General features: G+C 32.8%; 1 protein-coding gene across 3 annotated transcripts in view; it reads right to left on the bottom strand.

Moving 5' to 3' along the window:
* The window catches only part of CDH10 (cadherin 10), a 92,454-nt gene that overhangs the window by 10,850 nt on the left and 64,568 nt on the right, over positions 1–17,036 (bottom strand). For all 3 annotated transcript variants that reach the window (XM_077786143.1, XM_021546401.2, XM_077786142.1), the window contains exons 4-8: positions 12,161–12,280; positions 11,378–11,545; positions 6,237–6,424; positions 3,151–3,404; positions 1,580–1,716 (exon numbers count right to left, since the gene is read on the bottom strand). In XM_077786143.1, coding sequence (XP_077642269.1) covers positions 1,580–1,716; positions 3,151–3,404; positions 6,237–6,424; positions 11,378–11,545; positions 12,161–12,280 — 867 coding nt within the window. The remainder of the gene's footprint in view (positions 1–1,579; positions 1,717–3,150; positions 3,405–6,236; positions 6,425–11,377; positions 11,546–12,160; positions 12,281–17,036) is intronic.

The following is a 17,036-nucleotide window of genomic DNA, read 5'->3' as shown; positions in this document are numbered from 1 at the left end:
TAGGTTCAGAAATGAGAATAACCTCCCCCTTGCTAAATGCCAAATTCTACTATTATTTAGAGTGCTCTTCTGTTAACATAGGTTAATTAAGGAATACAAGTGTCCGTCCCTGCTCTCACTTGCTGATCTTGTTGCCATACCAAAAATAATAAATAATGCCTGGGTGTAAAAAGTGCAACTGTTTCTTGGAATTCTGCTGTGCAGTAGTTAAGCACCATATGAATCTTTTATATTAATGGAACTGGTTAAGTTACAACAGTAACAGATTGTTCCAAATTACTGATTTCCTCCTCCCTTTTCTTCTGCTTTAAATGAAACAAAAGACATTTAGGAGCAGCTGGAATTACACTGGCTTGTTATCAGTAACACCTTTGCTAAAGAGCATGAAGAGGATCTTTTTTGACATCCTGAATTATTTCAATTTCCAAGTTTAGGATGCAGTTTTTAATCACCTTCTGCATGTTTGTACTAACTTTCCAAATGAATTCTAACACTGCTTTAATTCTGTCATGCTTCACAGGTAGCATTTTAAAATATTTAAAAATCTAAACCTCCCTCTTCACTTCTTTCTTCAAAATTAGCATGTCTCCATGGTGAATGCTAGCTATACCAGGTATGTCCACAATATAAATTTGCTCTGTTTCCTGTCAAGGAGATCAGTTTAGCACTAAGATCTAGGCATACAAGGGTGCTAAGTTTCATCATTATATAAATCTGAAAATAATTTATACAGCATTGGACAGCACTCTGAATGTTGTTGTTTTGTTTGTTTGTTTGTTTGTTTTTTAAATGCAGAATGTTTAACTGGCAGGATGCAATGTTCCATTTAGTCCTCTGCAGTGTAACTCTTGCCAGCCATGTTTCGCTGCTGACCAGTATTTTTTAATTTTTTTTTTAGCTGATACACAATTAACCTTAAAGAAATTAGTGACTTTGAGAGGAAGTGATTCTTAGTTGCTGACTTCAAAGGTCAGACCTTTGTCCCTCCAAAAATTTTCTGTGCATTGATTAAAGCTATTCTCAATAATGTAGTAGGTTTAGGAGAATATCTACTCTTCTCTTCATACTCTTAACATGAAAATATTTAGAGAGATGTTTTAAGTGCTCTAAGTAATTCTACTGCTTCAGGATGAAACTGAATGGAACTTGTAACATATACTGATTCTAAGAGCTGTAGGTGTAGATACCATAGGAAGAGATAATGAAAGTATTTCTAAGTAAATGAAGAAAATAATAGAAACAAAACCATAGATTATTATGCTAAAATCAGTTATTTTAAGACAAAATCACATTATTGTCCTCCAATAAAGGGAATAAAAATAATTACTCCAGTCTCATAATTCAATTGGCTAACATCTCAGAAGTAACTTGGACATTAAAGGTCAGTGATAGAGGTAGGTGAGGAAAAGAGCAATGAGGAGACAGCTGCTGTTAGCTACCCTACAGTTCACTTTTCCAGAACATCTAGTATAAAGGGACAGGGGGAAAATAAAGGAGGGCTGTTTTCTTCACAAAGTAGCAGCTGTAAATTTACAGGCTAAGGAAGACTGAAAGGAAAAAGAAAATCAAATTAGCTTACTAATCTCAGCTGCTATAACACTAAGATTGTGCCATTGGGATATCTCACGGTCAAGTGGCTTAGAAGTATAGATGGACCCATTTCCAGAATGAATGTTAAATATCCTGTCAAGGTCAGTGTGACGATCCAGAGAAAATCTAAATATGAAAATGAAATAGAAAGTATCATCAAAATTACAGAAAGTCAATGAAAACATATATTTCAAAAGTCAGTATAGGTTTTATGTTCTACATTACAAACTTTTGAAAAGAAGCATTTACATAGTTTTGGAAAGTCATATATTTATTTTCTATAAATACTTCTGAAGGTTAGCTCCATAGAACAAGGAATTAAAATCTGGATTTTAAGAATGTGATACAATCATAATATTTGATAATTGGAGCTTTTACAAGAATATAGGAATTTTTTTTTAAACAATCAGAATTTCAATGTATAGTTAAAGAATTAATTTAATCCTGAAAGGAAAATGGTCTTTGTTATACTGTTTCTTCCAATGAGACTGACAACTAATTTACAAGCTGTTCAAAAGTATTGCTATAAGCTCAGCTTCTGCTATTTAGGATGTATTATTCACTAGAGATCAAGTTAAAAAACTTGTATAAAAATAAGTCCACATGCAGAACTTACATCAATAGATGTTAGAGAACGTTCTATATTTCTATAGTTGCTATACTTCTGGCAGGCATGATGTCCACCAACATGATATGGTGGTGTCAAACTAGTATAAGAAAATTTATTTTTCCTCCTTCTTTTTAATTTTAACATTTTAACTGTACACTTGTACAGTAGAATAGAAACAAATGCTTATGTTTCTATGAAAATGTATGAGTGATCTAAACTGTTTATCAAGGGCATCTGGTTTCATTTACAGCACTTAACTAAATTAGGCCAAATGAAAAAAATGCTGTTATATGAAAATAGCATTTATATGGTCTTGGTGGGTGTTGTTTGCTCTCTCTACTATATGCAATTGCACTAAATATGAAAGACAAACAAATAAAACTCCAATAAGTCAACACCAAAATTAATATAAAAACAACAAAAACAAGGAAATTAGAACAGCCAATGAAAACTTCTGATAGTGCAATGAAGACTTACTTAAATGTTTTTGTTTTTTTTACTACTAGCTTACCTTAACAACTCTTAACTAGAATAAAATAAAACCCTGCTATTTTCTAGAGAAATTATATTTAAGACTATTTGGCTTAATATGATAAGCATTTCATTTTACTTCATACATGATATTAGTTTTATTGAAGGCTAGAACTCGTTTCATCAGCATTCTAAAAGCTTTTCACAGTGAGGAGCAAAAAGCAATCCTGATGGGCCTACTTGAAATCAAGTTTTTTATGAATTGTGGCACTGGAAAATATTTTGTGTGTCTCTTGGGTGCAAGTAAATTGCTATTGCCTGACATGTTTATAGGTTTATAGATTGCACCATTCTCCATTCTGTCTATCTCTGGGACACTAATAAATAACACAAAAAATGTCTATGTGAAATTAATGTTCTATTACTATTTATATTAATTTCTTTAGCAAATGATGTGTTTACAGACACTGAAGTATTACCTTATTGGACTTGAAGCAGAATCAGGATCTCGTGCCATTACTGTTCCTATTATTGTCCCCAACTCAATATCTTCATGCACCTCAAATAGATAAGAAGACCTGCTGAAAACAGGAGGTTCATCTACATCTTCTACAGAGATTTTCACAATAATTGTGTCTTTGAAAGGCCCAAGGTAATAGAAACGGGGATCCACATGGGTATTTTCAGCTTCTACTTTCAAAGTATAAAGTCGTCTTGTCTCGTAGTCCAGTGGCTAAAAATGAAAATTGTGATAAATTTTATTAAATTAGATTTACATATTGGCAGATGTTGACGTATGTACATAATGGAAACTGAAGAGGGCTCAAGCCTTACCAGATCCTGCCCCTGCATTGTGAGAACACCAATGCAGTTAACATTTTCCCCCCACAGGATTCACTTTGTCTAATAAGAAATTATATTGTTTCTAGAAGAAGTATCTTTTCCTGTATATTAGTTAAATTATCTCAGCATGAATGACAAAAAGATTTTCACTGCAAATTTATCAATTATTCAGGGAATTTTGCAGCTGATTCACAAGAATATGGATTTGAAACAAACATATAACCATTTAAAATGCTTGAAATACTGACTGGAAATACAAACATTCCAGAACAATAACACTAATGTTTCATAGGAAATTCTGTAAATATGGATAATAAAAATGGATAATCAAAATGACCAGAGTATTCTTATTGTCAAGCCTATATAGTGGGCCTTAAATAAGAGGAATGTTTTAGGTGTCTTTGAGGAAGGTGTGTGTGTGTCAAAGCTCTCTATATTTAGAGAAACAGCGGGGTTTAATCTTGTTCCTTTTCATTTAATTTAATGAATCCGACATCAGAGGGTTTTTTTTTTTTGAAAATGTATTTGACATTTTTGTCAGCTGTTCCTTTTTAAAATGGGAGGAGGAGCAGTTCACAGTTATAATTAGAAATCATTTTGGATAGAAAATAATTCTATTCCTTCAAATTTTTCTAGCTGTCATAAATGAAAAGTGTTACCTAATTAATGATTCTAAGGAAATGAGCAAGCTGAAAATCTACCTTTCTGACACAAAGAAGATTTTATTAACTCCCACAGATTTTCAGAGATATAAAACTGGTGGTTTTCATTCATCAAAATGGGTGGTTGATAGCATATTTTTTTCTGCCTAGATGCTTTTAAATACTAATTAATGTTCACTAAAGATGCCAAAGTGTCAGGTTACATATTTAAATACACCATTCAAAAGCAGAAAGATGCAGTCCAGTGAAAGAATGAGTTTCCCCACTGCCCTACACTTGTTTTAAAAAAGTAGTCAGAGGAGATGGGAGAGTATCTATGAATACAAATGAGAAAAGCAACTATTTAACCTAGATCTGAGGCTATTGTGTGTTTAAAGTGTATCATTCAGCTGTTAAGGGACACTGGCTTCAATCCTAAAAGCAAAGACATGCTACTCCTGATTTATTCTAATTGGTTTAATCTGGCAGAATGTGCACCATGAATATGTAAACTTGCTACTACAACATTCACATCCATTTTGGACATCTTGTCCACCTACAGTGCAAAACATGGATATGAAACCTGTGGATTATACAGGCATTCCAGCACATACATAGTAATGAACAAAAGTCTTGCCCAAATATATGAAATTGTGGGAAATAAATTATTTTGTCTGTGAGAAATTGTATAGAAAAATTTGTATAGAAAAATTTCTTTTACAGCATATAATAAATTCAGACTTAATAACTTGCAGGCTTTGTAAAGGAACACAAGCTATTTGTAGTTATTCACTACTGAAAACAAAAATTACAATCAAAGTGGATAAATAACAACAAAAAAAAGAGACTATTTTAATGAATCAATGAACTCAGCATTCTCATCTCCTTCCTTGCTTGTTAGTGCTGTTGTCTGTGGTATTGAATAAACTACTCATTCATGACTGAGAGAGCACCATGAAAAATGCAAATTCTGTCAGACTGTTAATGACAAAATCAGAAGATCTTGTTCATTAGTATTTATTGACATTTTTGGAACCGCTGTATTATAATTTAGGAAAGTTCTTGTGCTTGATTCAGCTACTAGACTTTTTTTTCAAGACACCATTAATTTAATATAATTGTGTGAAAATCTGAAGCAAGCAAGAAAAGAGCATCTCAAGAGAAGCCTTCACAAACTAGGAAAAGAAAAAGTATAAGACCTCAAACTTTTTTTTTTCCCAGATAAACAACTACACTGACTATGAACACAATAGAAGACAGAAATTAAAAAGGAATGCTCTTTGCAGAACTTCTCTCTTCCTTGGTTGCCATTATCAAGAGATGTGAAGGTATCTTTTATATCACTGTTTATTTCATTATTCTGTGCTTAAGAACATTTGTTTGGAAAGCTAATATAAACAGTGCTTTATCTTAAAAATGTTGTCTGAACTCTTTGAAGTTCATCTCAAAGTCCCAAAGACAAGGACCAAGGGACTTCTGGAAGGGAAATTTTTGAGGAGTAGGAGAATGACATGTCTACTTGTGAGATCTTAGACTTAGAAGACAAGCATTTGAAAATGCTCTGACAATGCAAGACAGAGGGTAAAGAACTGAAGAACTAAAGGTAGCCCTGGACCAGGAACACCTTCATTACATACACATTGTTCATGTGGCAGCTCTCTCATTTGCAACTTATGTCTGTGTTCTGGCATACAGATCTCATCTCACCCAAGTAGATGAGAATCTCACAGAGAAGGAAAATCTGTGTCTCATTAGTAAGCTGCTTGCAGAAAACAAGTTATAGAAATACCTAAGAAGTTTGCATTTGAAATCACAGAGATAATTTGTGCTAACACTTTGGGTCTGGCCCACTTTTTCATACTTTGCTTACAACAATGTTTTAAACCTATGCTGCATCTTAGATATGGTCACCACCTTTTATTTCCAGTTCATCTTAAAAGGAAATAGTACCTTTCAGCCACTGATGGGGGATGCTTGCAAATGTTAAGCAATTAGCATGTGGTATCACATGATACAAGCAATGAACTCTTGTGACATAACATTGACATTAAAATCATTTAGTGAATGCCATTAATAGACACCTTTCGCACAGTGATGATGCCTTCCTGTGTGTCCTTCTGTGTCACAATGTCAAACATATCGGTCCCATCACCATCTATAATCCTGTACTCTACTTCTGCATTTTTTCCAGTGTCCGCATCTGTGGCTTTAACGCTGCCAATGGCTGTCCCAACTGGGGAGGACTCAGGAATGCGGAGATGGATGGTACCTGTCAAAAAGACAAAGAGTGATTCAGGACCCCCACAAGCTGGTACACATGCATGAAGTAACACAAAGCTGATGTGACACAATAGATGATAACATAATTTTGTGTATTTTTTTATTCTAGAGAATTTGCCATGTAACACCGAGACAGTAGACAAAATAGGAGGCAGAGAACTATCCAGAGGAAAGTTTTATATAGAAGACTGAAAACAAAACTGTAGAAAAAACATTCATAGGAAAGTAAGGTTGAGAAAGACCTTTATTCTGTCTCAGAGAAGATTCAATTATATCTGCAGTCTTCTTGCCTTTATTTTCCTTGTAAATTTCTTGTCCTAGTTTTTCTTTCATTCCTGAAATATCATCTGGAAAGACTGCTTTGTGTTCTTTCTAGGCTTTACTCTTCTTTTTTACCCCTTAATATCTAAGGGCAATCTTTGAGATATATTTTACATGTATTTTATCATGGAGGTTATAACAAGAATAGGACTCCTTGATTTTGCTGACCAGATCTATGTAAAAGGCTGAAATTTTGTGTTTAAAAATTAAGATAGATAGTAATTAAGATAGTAAGATATCATATTAAATAAATCTGAATAACACATTAATGCATGGGGAGGTGTTTTAAAAATCTACGAGCAGAAATTATACCTATACTTGTTAAAGCAGTTAATTCATACTTAAATAGGCTTATGAATATTGCAATTCTTGGTTTGTGCTACTTTTCTTATCTCAGTTATATCCCTTTATGGTAGTGTCATACAGCTAATAAAATATATAGGAATAAAACTGTCATAATTCAGACATGCTGCAGTAAATTGAAATAAGTATCTTACCATATATTTTAGCATTCTATGTCCTAGCCTTAGTGTGAAAACTGTAAATAAGTGTTGAGATATTTGATCCCATCTGTTGGAACATATGCTAGAAAAACATGTGGGGGACATAATGCTATGAAGAATTCTCAGAAAAAATATTTTTAAATTAATGCATCTACAGTTGTCATTCCAAAGATGAAAGTGAATTCAACAAATCTCTCTTGGAAAACTTCTTCTTCTATGGCCTTTATTAAGTTTTCCAAGATTTTCTGTTCTACTTAGAGACTACCTAAGTTAAAGGAGTTAGAGGTATACTTGAAATAACAAAAAAATGGAAATGGCAAAGGACAGCAACCACAACAGTAAAAAGCTGAACAGGCTACACAAAAAGCAACACATAAATACATTGCCCAAATAAGTAGTACAGAAAAGTCCATTAATGGCATATTAGTTTTGTGCAATCAAGAAGAATCATGGGGAGAGATTGGCATGGCTATATGGGAAGGTCACTGGCAACGTGATTTTATCATAACTCAGGAAAGCATGAGTCATTTGAGGATTATTGATGTATTACAAGCCAGCTACAGAGTGACACTTACTACAAAAAAAACCCTATTATTTATTGGGTCATTAAAGATTGTTTCTGCTTCCACAGATTTTTTTTTTCTGTTCTATTATGTTATTATGTTCCCATTTGACAAAGCTAAAAAAACAAAAATGCAAAAATTGAAAAAGAAATGCATTCACATTTAGTTTGCAATTAAACATTGAATGAAAAATATTAAAATATTAAAATTTAATTTATTCATATAATTTTACTTCAGCATATTTTAATATGAAACAGTCATATAGCAGCAGAATTAATTCTTTATGGCTATGTACACACCACAATCTATTTATATGGTTTTTTTTGCTCAGTCACATTTTGATGCTCAATCCAGTATTTTATCCTGCTTTTTCTCTAATATTTTTGTTACCTTTCTCTAATATCTAAACCTGTAATACTTCACTAGTAGAGACTCTCTCTGTAATCACCTAATGGTAAAAAAAGGCAAAAGAAAAATTATCCTCAATTTAGTACTTAAGCAGCACTATGGATGAAAATGGTGAAAGACTGCTTTTTTTATCCCCAATTAATATTTATATGTTATAATTATTTTTATGAGGTGTCAACTACTCTTTTTTTTTTTTTTCAGTGCCTTGTGGATACTACTTTGTCTCCCAGTGCAATGCCCAAGTCATTATTTAGTCTATAAACTGGTAAGAGCTCATATCATGAATTGCTAATAAGGTAGTGGAAACAGAGACGGAAAATAACCAGAAATTTATAATCTAGAAGATAATTTTTAATCTAGCCTATCCATTTCTAGAAATCTCCACCATAATATTAATTTTATTCCTTTTGTCACTGAAGACATTTAATGCATTGACTATATATGGTATGCAGTGCAGCTTTGGACACTGTATCAGAATACAAAGGACACCAAAGCAGAATCATCCTTGCAAAACTCTACTGTCAATCTTATTTCTCTCTTCTCAAGGAAAGTAGATTACTTTTTGCATTTACTCCAGTGAATGATGTCCTTTCATTTGTCTGTCAGGAAAAGGAATGGGAGGATGAAGGAAAGGAATACTTTTCCATATACTAAGGAGTGCAGAAATCAGCTTGAGGATTAAAGTCTACACACTTGGGATTGCAAGTACTTCAGTCAGTCATAAAGAATGAAAAACCAATCTCATTTTTCCATTTACTCTTCTTCCCATTCACTCTTGAATAGGCATATAATGTAAGGGTAAATATTATAAAGGACTAAAAGCTATCGTCTCACAGGATACATGGGCTGCCATAATTCAGGTGCACTGAGTTTCATTCAGGCTCAGGCTTCTAATTCTATAAATCACATTTTCTGTTTATCACTGGTCAACACTATCTCCTTATTTCTGAGGACACTTGGAAATATTACAGTTGAAACAAAGATCCAATGTCTGAGGTCTTTGAAGACCTTTCTGTATCACCTTGAAAAAGTTTTCAATCTCATCATCACTGTTATCTATGTGGGTTTTAGTATATTTTTAAGAAGACAAAAATATTCTGAAGAATCCTTGCTTCATAATATAAAAGACAGAGGAATTAGGGGTTCTATATTTTTTTTAGAAAGTATGATATAATACATCATGTCAAATTTTCTACAATTTTAATATGAATTTCTTGTGGGAGACATTTAAGCTGATATTAAACATTTTATTGAAACATATAGCTGTAATATGCTGAGTCCTGTGGAAACATAATAGGCATTCTAATACTTATCTAATGCTTAGATAATTTATAAATCCGATATGCATATTATTGTTTCATTAACTTAATCTATCTGTTTTTTTTATTATTGGAATAGAATAAGATTAATTTAACTTAATCAGTTTCAATTCCATAAGTCTCATTGAACTCTGTTAAAATCATGAATCATTATAATGTCTATTTCAGTTTTGAGGTTAAATATATATTTTTTGAAGTCAATATCTATTTTTACTTTCATATATCTAGTAAAATATGTTATCTTTATAATGTTTTAGTTTTCATCTCCATTTATATCTAACAAAGAAATTGGCAGAAAGTAGAGAGGAAAAATCAAACAACAACAAAACCCATGAGAGGAAAATTAAATTTCTTTAAAGCAAATGACACTACTGATTTAAACTGACATTAAATAAAAATGCAGAGATGCTACATCAAATCCTTCTCTCTCTCAAATATTATGTTGGAATCCCAGATAAGTCATGTTAAAATGGTCTAGAAAGTTGATTCCATCATTCTGTGTAACTTCTAATTTAACACAGTGCTTAAAAAGTAAGAAAAGGAGAAAAAGTATAAATATGCACTGTTGAAGCTTCTATGTTGTCTTAAGTTTAAGTGTTATTTTTTTTTCTGTAAGGTTTTGAACATGACACTTCGTTGAATAGTCTTCTTCAGTGTGTCCAGAGTAATGCCACATTCCTGTCCTACACAACAATGGAAATACTATAATCTATATACAAACGGAAACAATAAAAAAATAAATAAAAATTGTGAAAAAATGAAAAAAATTATAAATTATCAATAAATTCTGTTCAGAATACAACCTTACAACCTTTGTAGAAACACACAAATTCTACTTACTCAATGGTGCATGACTTTTTTTTATTTCAAATGTGTATATGAAATTACATGCTGATAAACATCTTAGCTGAACACATATATATTAACTTCAATATTAAATTGAACATAATTATGTACTCCAGTTCTGCCATAAAGAGCATAATTTGAAGCTGATTCTGTTATTTTGATCAAGAAGTTACTGAATCCATCAGTAAACTACTGGATTGAGTAGAATTATAGAGCGTATAAAATGTGTGGTGAGGATACTCTAAATCCTTTACGTATTAAGTCAATCTAAATCATCATGAAAATATTGCAACTTCAATTTATGCAAAAAGCTTTAAATGTATTTAAAATGCTTAACTGTTACAAGTTTGATGCTACATAGTTTAATACTTCCATATCAGGTAGATTTTGGTTTGAGGATACAAATTTTTGACAGTGGTATTATTAAAAGGCAAAAATCATTATAAAAACCTTCATTAAAGCTGTAAAAAATCCATAAAAAAGTTAAATGTCATTTGCTTTAATTTGGGAAATTTTCTGTGCTGTTTTGTAGCTCTATAACTGAAAAAGTAAAAATCTGTCTGTTTCCCTTTGAGTAATTTCCACATTCTTCATGATTAAATATTTAAGCAGATACCACAATTCAAACATTTCTGCATATCTAGAATTACAACATGTTTTATTCTCCAGTGGGAGAGCATGTAGGAATTAAGCAATAGGTAAGGAAAGCAAAAGCATTGCTGTAATGCTCTTACGAGTCCACCGACTATTGCTCCCCATATTTCTGGGAGTAATTCCAGGTTTACTGCAGTTATATTTGATCATGTAGCTGTTTCTAAACAAAAAAAAAATGCTTTAACATTTAATATACTGCTTTAATAATAATAATCAGCACATAAGCCTTTTGTTTATGTGTGCCCCATAATCTAGATTTATTCTAAATTAAACCAGATGGTGATTGCTTAACTTTTACAGCACAAGTCAACTATTAAATACAGCTTACTCTGGGGGAAGCGAGGTGGATTGTCATTGACATCAGTCAGTGTGATGTTCACGGTGGTGGTCCCTGATAATCCACCCATCTGGCCTCCCATGTCCTTTGCCTGGATAACTACTTGGTATTGCTCCCTGTTTTCTCTGTTCATGTTCGGCAATGCAGTTCTGATGATGCCTAAAAGAAATAAATTGGAAAACAAAACTACTAATAATATATTTGTTGCTTATGTGCAGCAATCAGCTGCATCTTTTTTTATATTAGTCTTGAAATAAATCTCTAAAATATTAATTTAATGTTTCAAAGTACAAATTTCTGTCCATAAGTTTTATTGTAGTCTTATAATTACAGTAGTCTTTGGTACAGGCTGTGTCTTGGTTGAACACTTGTTCTACATCACAGATCCTTTTCCAATTTCATCCTAAAAATGCTTCAAGATATTTGTGTACAAGGTTTAGGAGGAAGAACACCTTTTATTAATCTAAACAGAATCATTAGGGGAAAAAACCCATTATTTTCTAAGAAAAATCCCTTTATTCTTGCCTTTATCAGAAATGTTATTTAAATCTTAAGCAATAAATAGTACCACAGTAAAATTACTTATACTTCATGATTTCAGATGTCTTGAGTTTTTGTATGTATTATATAAGTTATAAATCATGAAAAAAAGCAAGAAATGCTCTTTCATTTCAGTTAGTTTTTAATTACATTTTTAATGTGATCTTAGGTATTTTAAATTAAAGTAAAAGTTTAAAGTTTATGGCAAATGAAAATAATGAAAATTTTCATTACCTGTTTCTGGTTCCACAGAGAAATATGGCTGCCCTTGAAGTATGCTGTAAATTATTCTGGCACTGTTTCCATATGAAGGGTCATCGGCATCAGTAGCTGTAACTTGGACCACAGAAGTACCTGAAACATCCAAAGCAGACTTAGTTGCATATGACTCTATATGGAGGTGCCAGAGCATTAATTTCCATTCCAACAGACACCAAAGAAATTTTCAGCTAATACTGATTGGATTTTCCAAATATCTTTGTATCTTCTAGTCAACATTAGGTACATTTTTCCTTATTCCAGGTCTCCTTCTACGTAAATTGAAAATAAACTTCTCTAATCCCACAAGTGTGATTAAGATTTAATTAGAAAATATAAACAATAGCTATGTCTGAGCTGAATTCTTATCTTTACCTAGCTACAATAATTTATGTACTCACACCATCTTTGCAGAAGGCATTTTTTTATTGCAATAAATACCTTCATTCCATTGCCTAGAATGGATTTGGGGTGTTTTGTGGTTTATTTTCTTTCTATTTTATTTCATTCAATGATATCAGGATGTTATAAAACTACACATGCAGGAACATGACAGAAAAAGATGGTTAAACAGGTCATTGGATCTTGTGAAAAACAAGCCATCAGTTCTTCCTGCTTTCTGAGTGTTACTATAGATAGATACTAGCAGAAGAAAGACTGTCATATGTACTTTGAAATCTGCTGATTATTTAGATTACAGAAAATTTCCTAAACATAAAGACCTTCTCTAAATTTTAGTAGAAATATACTCCTTTAAAACATCAAATCTTTGCCATTACCACTGACAGTTTTTCCACAATCAAAATATTTTCTACATCCTGTTCAACTGTTCCATCACAGAAATAAAGTATAAAGAACAAGGATCCCCCCTACTGTGCATGCATAAAGTCCAGGTGCTATTTTAAGTATATAGGAAATAATTAGAAAAAAATAAAAAGGAAAAACAATCATCATATGCATGACTAGCTAGCCATGGGCTAATCTGAGGATCAGAAGACTTTAAAACTTGTTTCTTCTTTTATCCCAATTATTTCAAAATTATTTTCCCCATCAAATACTGCCAAATATAAAAAAAACCCACCTGTAAATCCAAGACCCTTGGCACAACTATTTACTTCTTCACATTGTCTGCACTGTCTGTCTACACTACATAGTTATTCTAACATATATAAAAAACATATAAAAGTAAATGCTATTTCTCCATTTATTTGTTATTTTATGACATGATGACAAATCCACTTTTTACAAATAAATTGGGGTCAGCAATTCCTTTAAAAACCTGACAGAATCATAGCACCAATATCAAGGGAATAAGAATGTGCCTAACTGTTGAAACAGAGATGAGGTCTCCAAAATGTTTTGTTTTCAACTGCTAGAGAATCTAAATACTTGTTTCAGTGAGTCCCTAAAAGTACTGGCTTGTCATAAAAATGGGGATATTACTGGTTATATTATTCCTATTAAAATGGTGTGAATCATTCATTTAGCAGAGGAAAGACCCAAACACAAAATAAAACTTTTAAAGATAAAAATTTCTACACAAGTATAAAGAAATTAAGAGCAAATAACTTTTTATTGTATTAAAGATTGCCTTGATAACTACCTAGAATATGGCTGAATCCATAAATCTGAACTTTTCTTAAAAAAATAAGAATGTGGGGATGATAGGTCTGTTCTAAAAGCTTTGTCACTATGATTCACTAATGTCTCATGTCTTCAGCCAAACTGAACTCCATGTGTAGATATATGGCTATATAACTATTCTCTTAAAAGGTGAATAGTCCTTTCTGTTTAATATATTTAAGTTCCGAAGAGTGTTGTCTTGATTCTGAAATGCACTTTTGGACTATCCTACTACTACAGAGAAACTGCAGTGCTAGAATTAATACTTGTTCCTAAAGAGCACCTTCTCTGAAATAGCAGTTGTGTAAAAGAAGGATACGACAAATCATCTTCAGTAACTGAAGTGCTGCAAGTTAAAAAAAAAAAGGCAAAAAACTCCAAGCCACTGAGTAACTGAACAACATGGAATTGTGCAAGTAAAGTTTACAACTCCTCCATTTCATATCCATAACAACAGAGAACAGTCATAATCAAGACATCTGTCACAACAGCATGATGTGTTAATCAGAAACTTCTACATTGTAAATCCATGAAAATCAATACTTTGTGTTTTTACACAATACACAATACAATAATATTGTATTAATACATAAATACATGTAACTGAATAATTTATTTTTTCTAGTTTTCACATTCCCTTCATTTGTGAAATTAGACATATCTATTAATAGGTCAATTGTATCAGACCAAATAGAAGGATAATAAATTTTGAAGAATAATTTGGAAGGAAGCTGATGGGCATGCTTAATCAATTTTAAATGTGTTTAAAACAATTCCATTTTAAATATAATAATATGTGTCTAACAGTTACTACTGTCTTATTTGGGTGTCATAATGAATATATTAATTAATACTCTTTCATTGCACATGAACATGAAACAGCAAATTATATCATCTATGCTTTTCTTCAGCTGGAATGAACATGGCTACATAAAAAACTATTGGAAACTTCTGAAAACTATATATTTGCGTCTATACCTTTTAAAGTCTGTGGAAAGAGACTTGTGTTCCTTAATTTCATCACTATCACACAGTGCAATTGTAGGTTATGATCAGGACAATGTGCACTCAATTACTCAAAAGCAGTAAAGATGACCTTTACTTTTTACCAAACCTCTTCGACTTTTATGGGTCAGGCACCTGGCAGGAAAAGCGCAAGGGCATTACTACACTTCCAAGTGCCATTCAGGGTGCAGAATTCCCCTTTGATCTCAGCCATTGCTATGAGAGGAAAAGAGATGTGCCCTCTAGGCTTCTACACGAGGATCAGCAATTCCTTTAAAAACCTGACAGAAGCCACGTCAAGAAGTGAACAGGAGTAGTGCTATCAGTGTATCAATTACATCCTGCACATCAGCTGTCAAAGCACCAGCTGGTTTTGCTTTGCTTCAGTACACTGAAGACCACTGGTGCTCAATAAAACAAATGTATTATTTGCTCTGGTTTGAAACCTGGACCAGAAATCAAAAGGCGTTGAAGATGATCGGTTGTGCCAGGACTTAAACACTACAGTAGAGGGGTCACTTAGTGATCATCACTTGGTCTAAGTCTTGCTCTGTCTTCTACATAGTCATAGGTTACTTCTGATGAAACTGGTCTTTGACCTTCAGAATTTAAAGCCTAATCTGAACTTCATAGCATTGCATAAAGGAGACAGTGATTACATACAGGAGAGATGGAGACAGACATTTTGCAAGGGCATGTAGTAATAGGACAGGGGCAACCGCTTCAAACTGAAAGACAGCAGGTTTAGATTAGATGTAAAGAAGAAATTCTTTACTGTGAGGGTGGTGAGGCACTGGAACAGGCTTCCCAGAGAAGCTTTAGCTGTCCCATCCTTGGCAATGCTCAAGACCTGGTTGGTTCTGAGCAACTACATCAGTAGGTGACATCCCTGCCATGGAAGGTTGGCTGGAATTAGAAGATCTTTAAGGTCCCTTCCAACTCAAACCATTCTATGAATCTATGAATAAGGCACCATCTATGTTATTAGTAACACACCAGTGAATTCTGTTATTTTCTGCTTGCATAATTGCCTATTTTACATACCATGAACTAGAATTCAACAGTTGTAAACTTGGCCCAGAAACAAACAGTCTTTTGTCAGATTATTGTAGTTCTCAGAAGGCATATTTTAACATAACTTTAATTATAGTGTTTGACTCTCCCTAGAGTCTAGGACTATAACAGTAATTAATATATTTGGCCCTTGCTGCTGTTTTCTGCAAGCATCTTCAAACACAATACAAGTATTAATGACTTTGACCTCACAAGTCATTTATGATGCATACATATTAGATAAAAATCACTGGAAATAATTATCTAGGAAAAGGAATACACAAAATATTCACTGTAGCGCTGGATTCTAAACTTAGCTTTTGTTTTTTTTACTCCCAGCTGAGTTATGTGATATTTAACTAGAGCAAGTACACTCCATAGTAAATTATCCAGACAAATAACAAGCCAAATTAATAGAAATTTTCTGCTTTTTCTAGTGGAAAAGACAGGAAATAATGACACCTATTTTCCCCGGAAATAATGACACATGTTTTCCTCTGAAATAATCTATTTCAAGCTGCAGAATGCAAAAAAGAACTGAAAAGGGCTGCATGCTCAGAGAACTCAGTGTCAGAAACAACTTTGAGTACAAGGTCGTCCTGTAACTTAGAAAATAATAAATTGCAAACAAGCACAGGAGTAGATAATTTCAATTCTTTTAAGATGTCCTTTGTAAGGAAAAATAATTTTTTAGCTTGGTGGGTTTTTACTTTGGGTTTTTTTTGGGGTTTTTTTTTGTTTGTTTGTTTTTGTTTTTTTTTTTCATTTTTTGTTTCATCTCCTTATGGCAGGATTTACGTGCAAAGTGAAATGAAACTTTGTAAAAAAATTTTTCAAAAATCATTATTTGGGTTTTTGAAATGTCCTAAGTCAGAAGTTTCAAAGAGATTTGTTGAGAGAACATTATATGAAAAAAAGATTTTAAATTATCTTTGTAAGTAGGAAACCAGAAGGAAGTCTCATAGGATGAATTCCATGGCGGACATGACTAGGCATTGGGAACTGGTGAATGGCACTAATGAGGGAGTACAGAAGAAGCCAAGGTAAAATTTAAGCAGCTCTAACCGCTGTCCAAAGAGAAAGAAAAGCATATAACAAGACGTAGAGATGACAGGCCCACTGGGCGCCCTGTGCATCACATGTAAACCCAGAAGGATATCCCTAATTTAGA

This window comes from Lonchura striata, chromosome 1, assembly GCF_046129695.1.
Source record: "Lonchura striata isolate bLonStr1 chromosome 1, bLonStr1.mat, whole genome shotgun sequence".
Taxonomy (NCBI): Eukaryota; Metazoa; Chordata; class Aves; order Passeriformes; family Estrildidae; genus Lonchura; species Lonchura striata.
The sequence above is the reverse complement of the archived record's forward strand: the minus strand, read 5'-3'. Positions and strand labels throughout refer to the sequence as shown.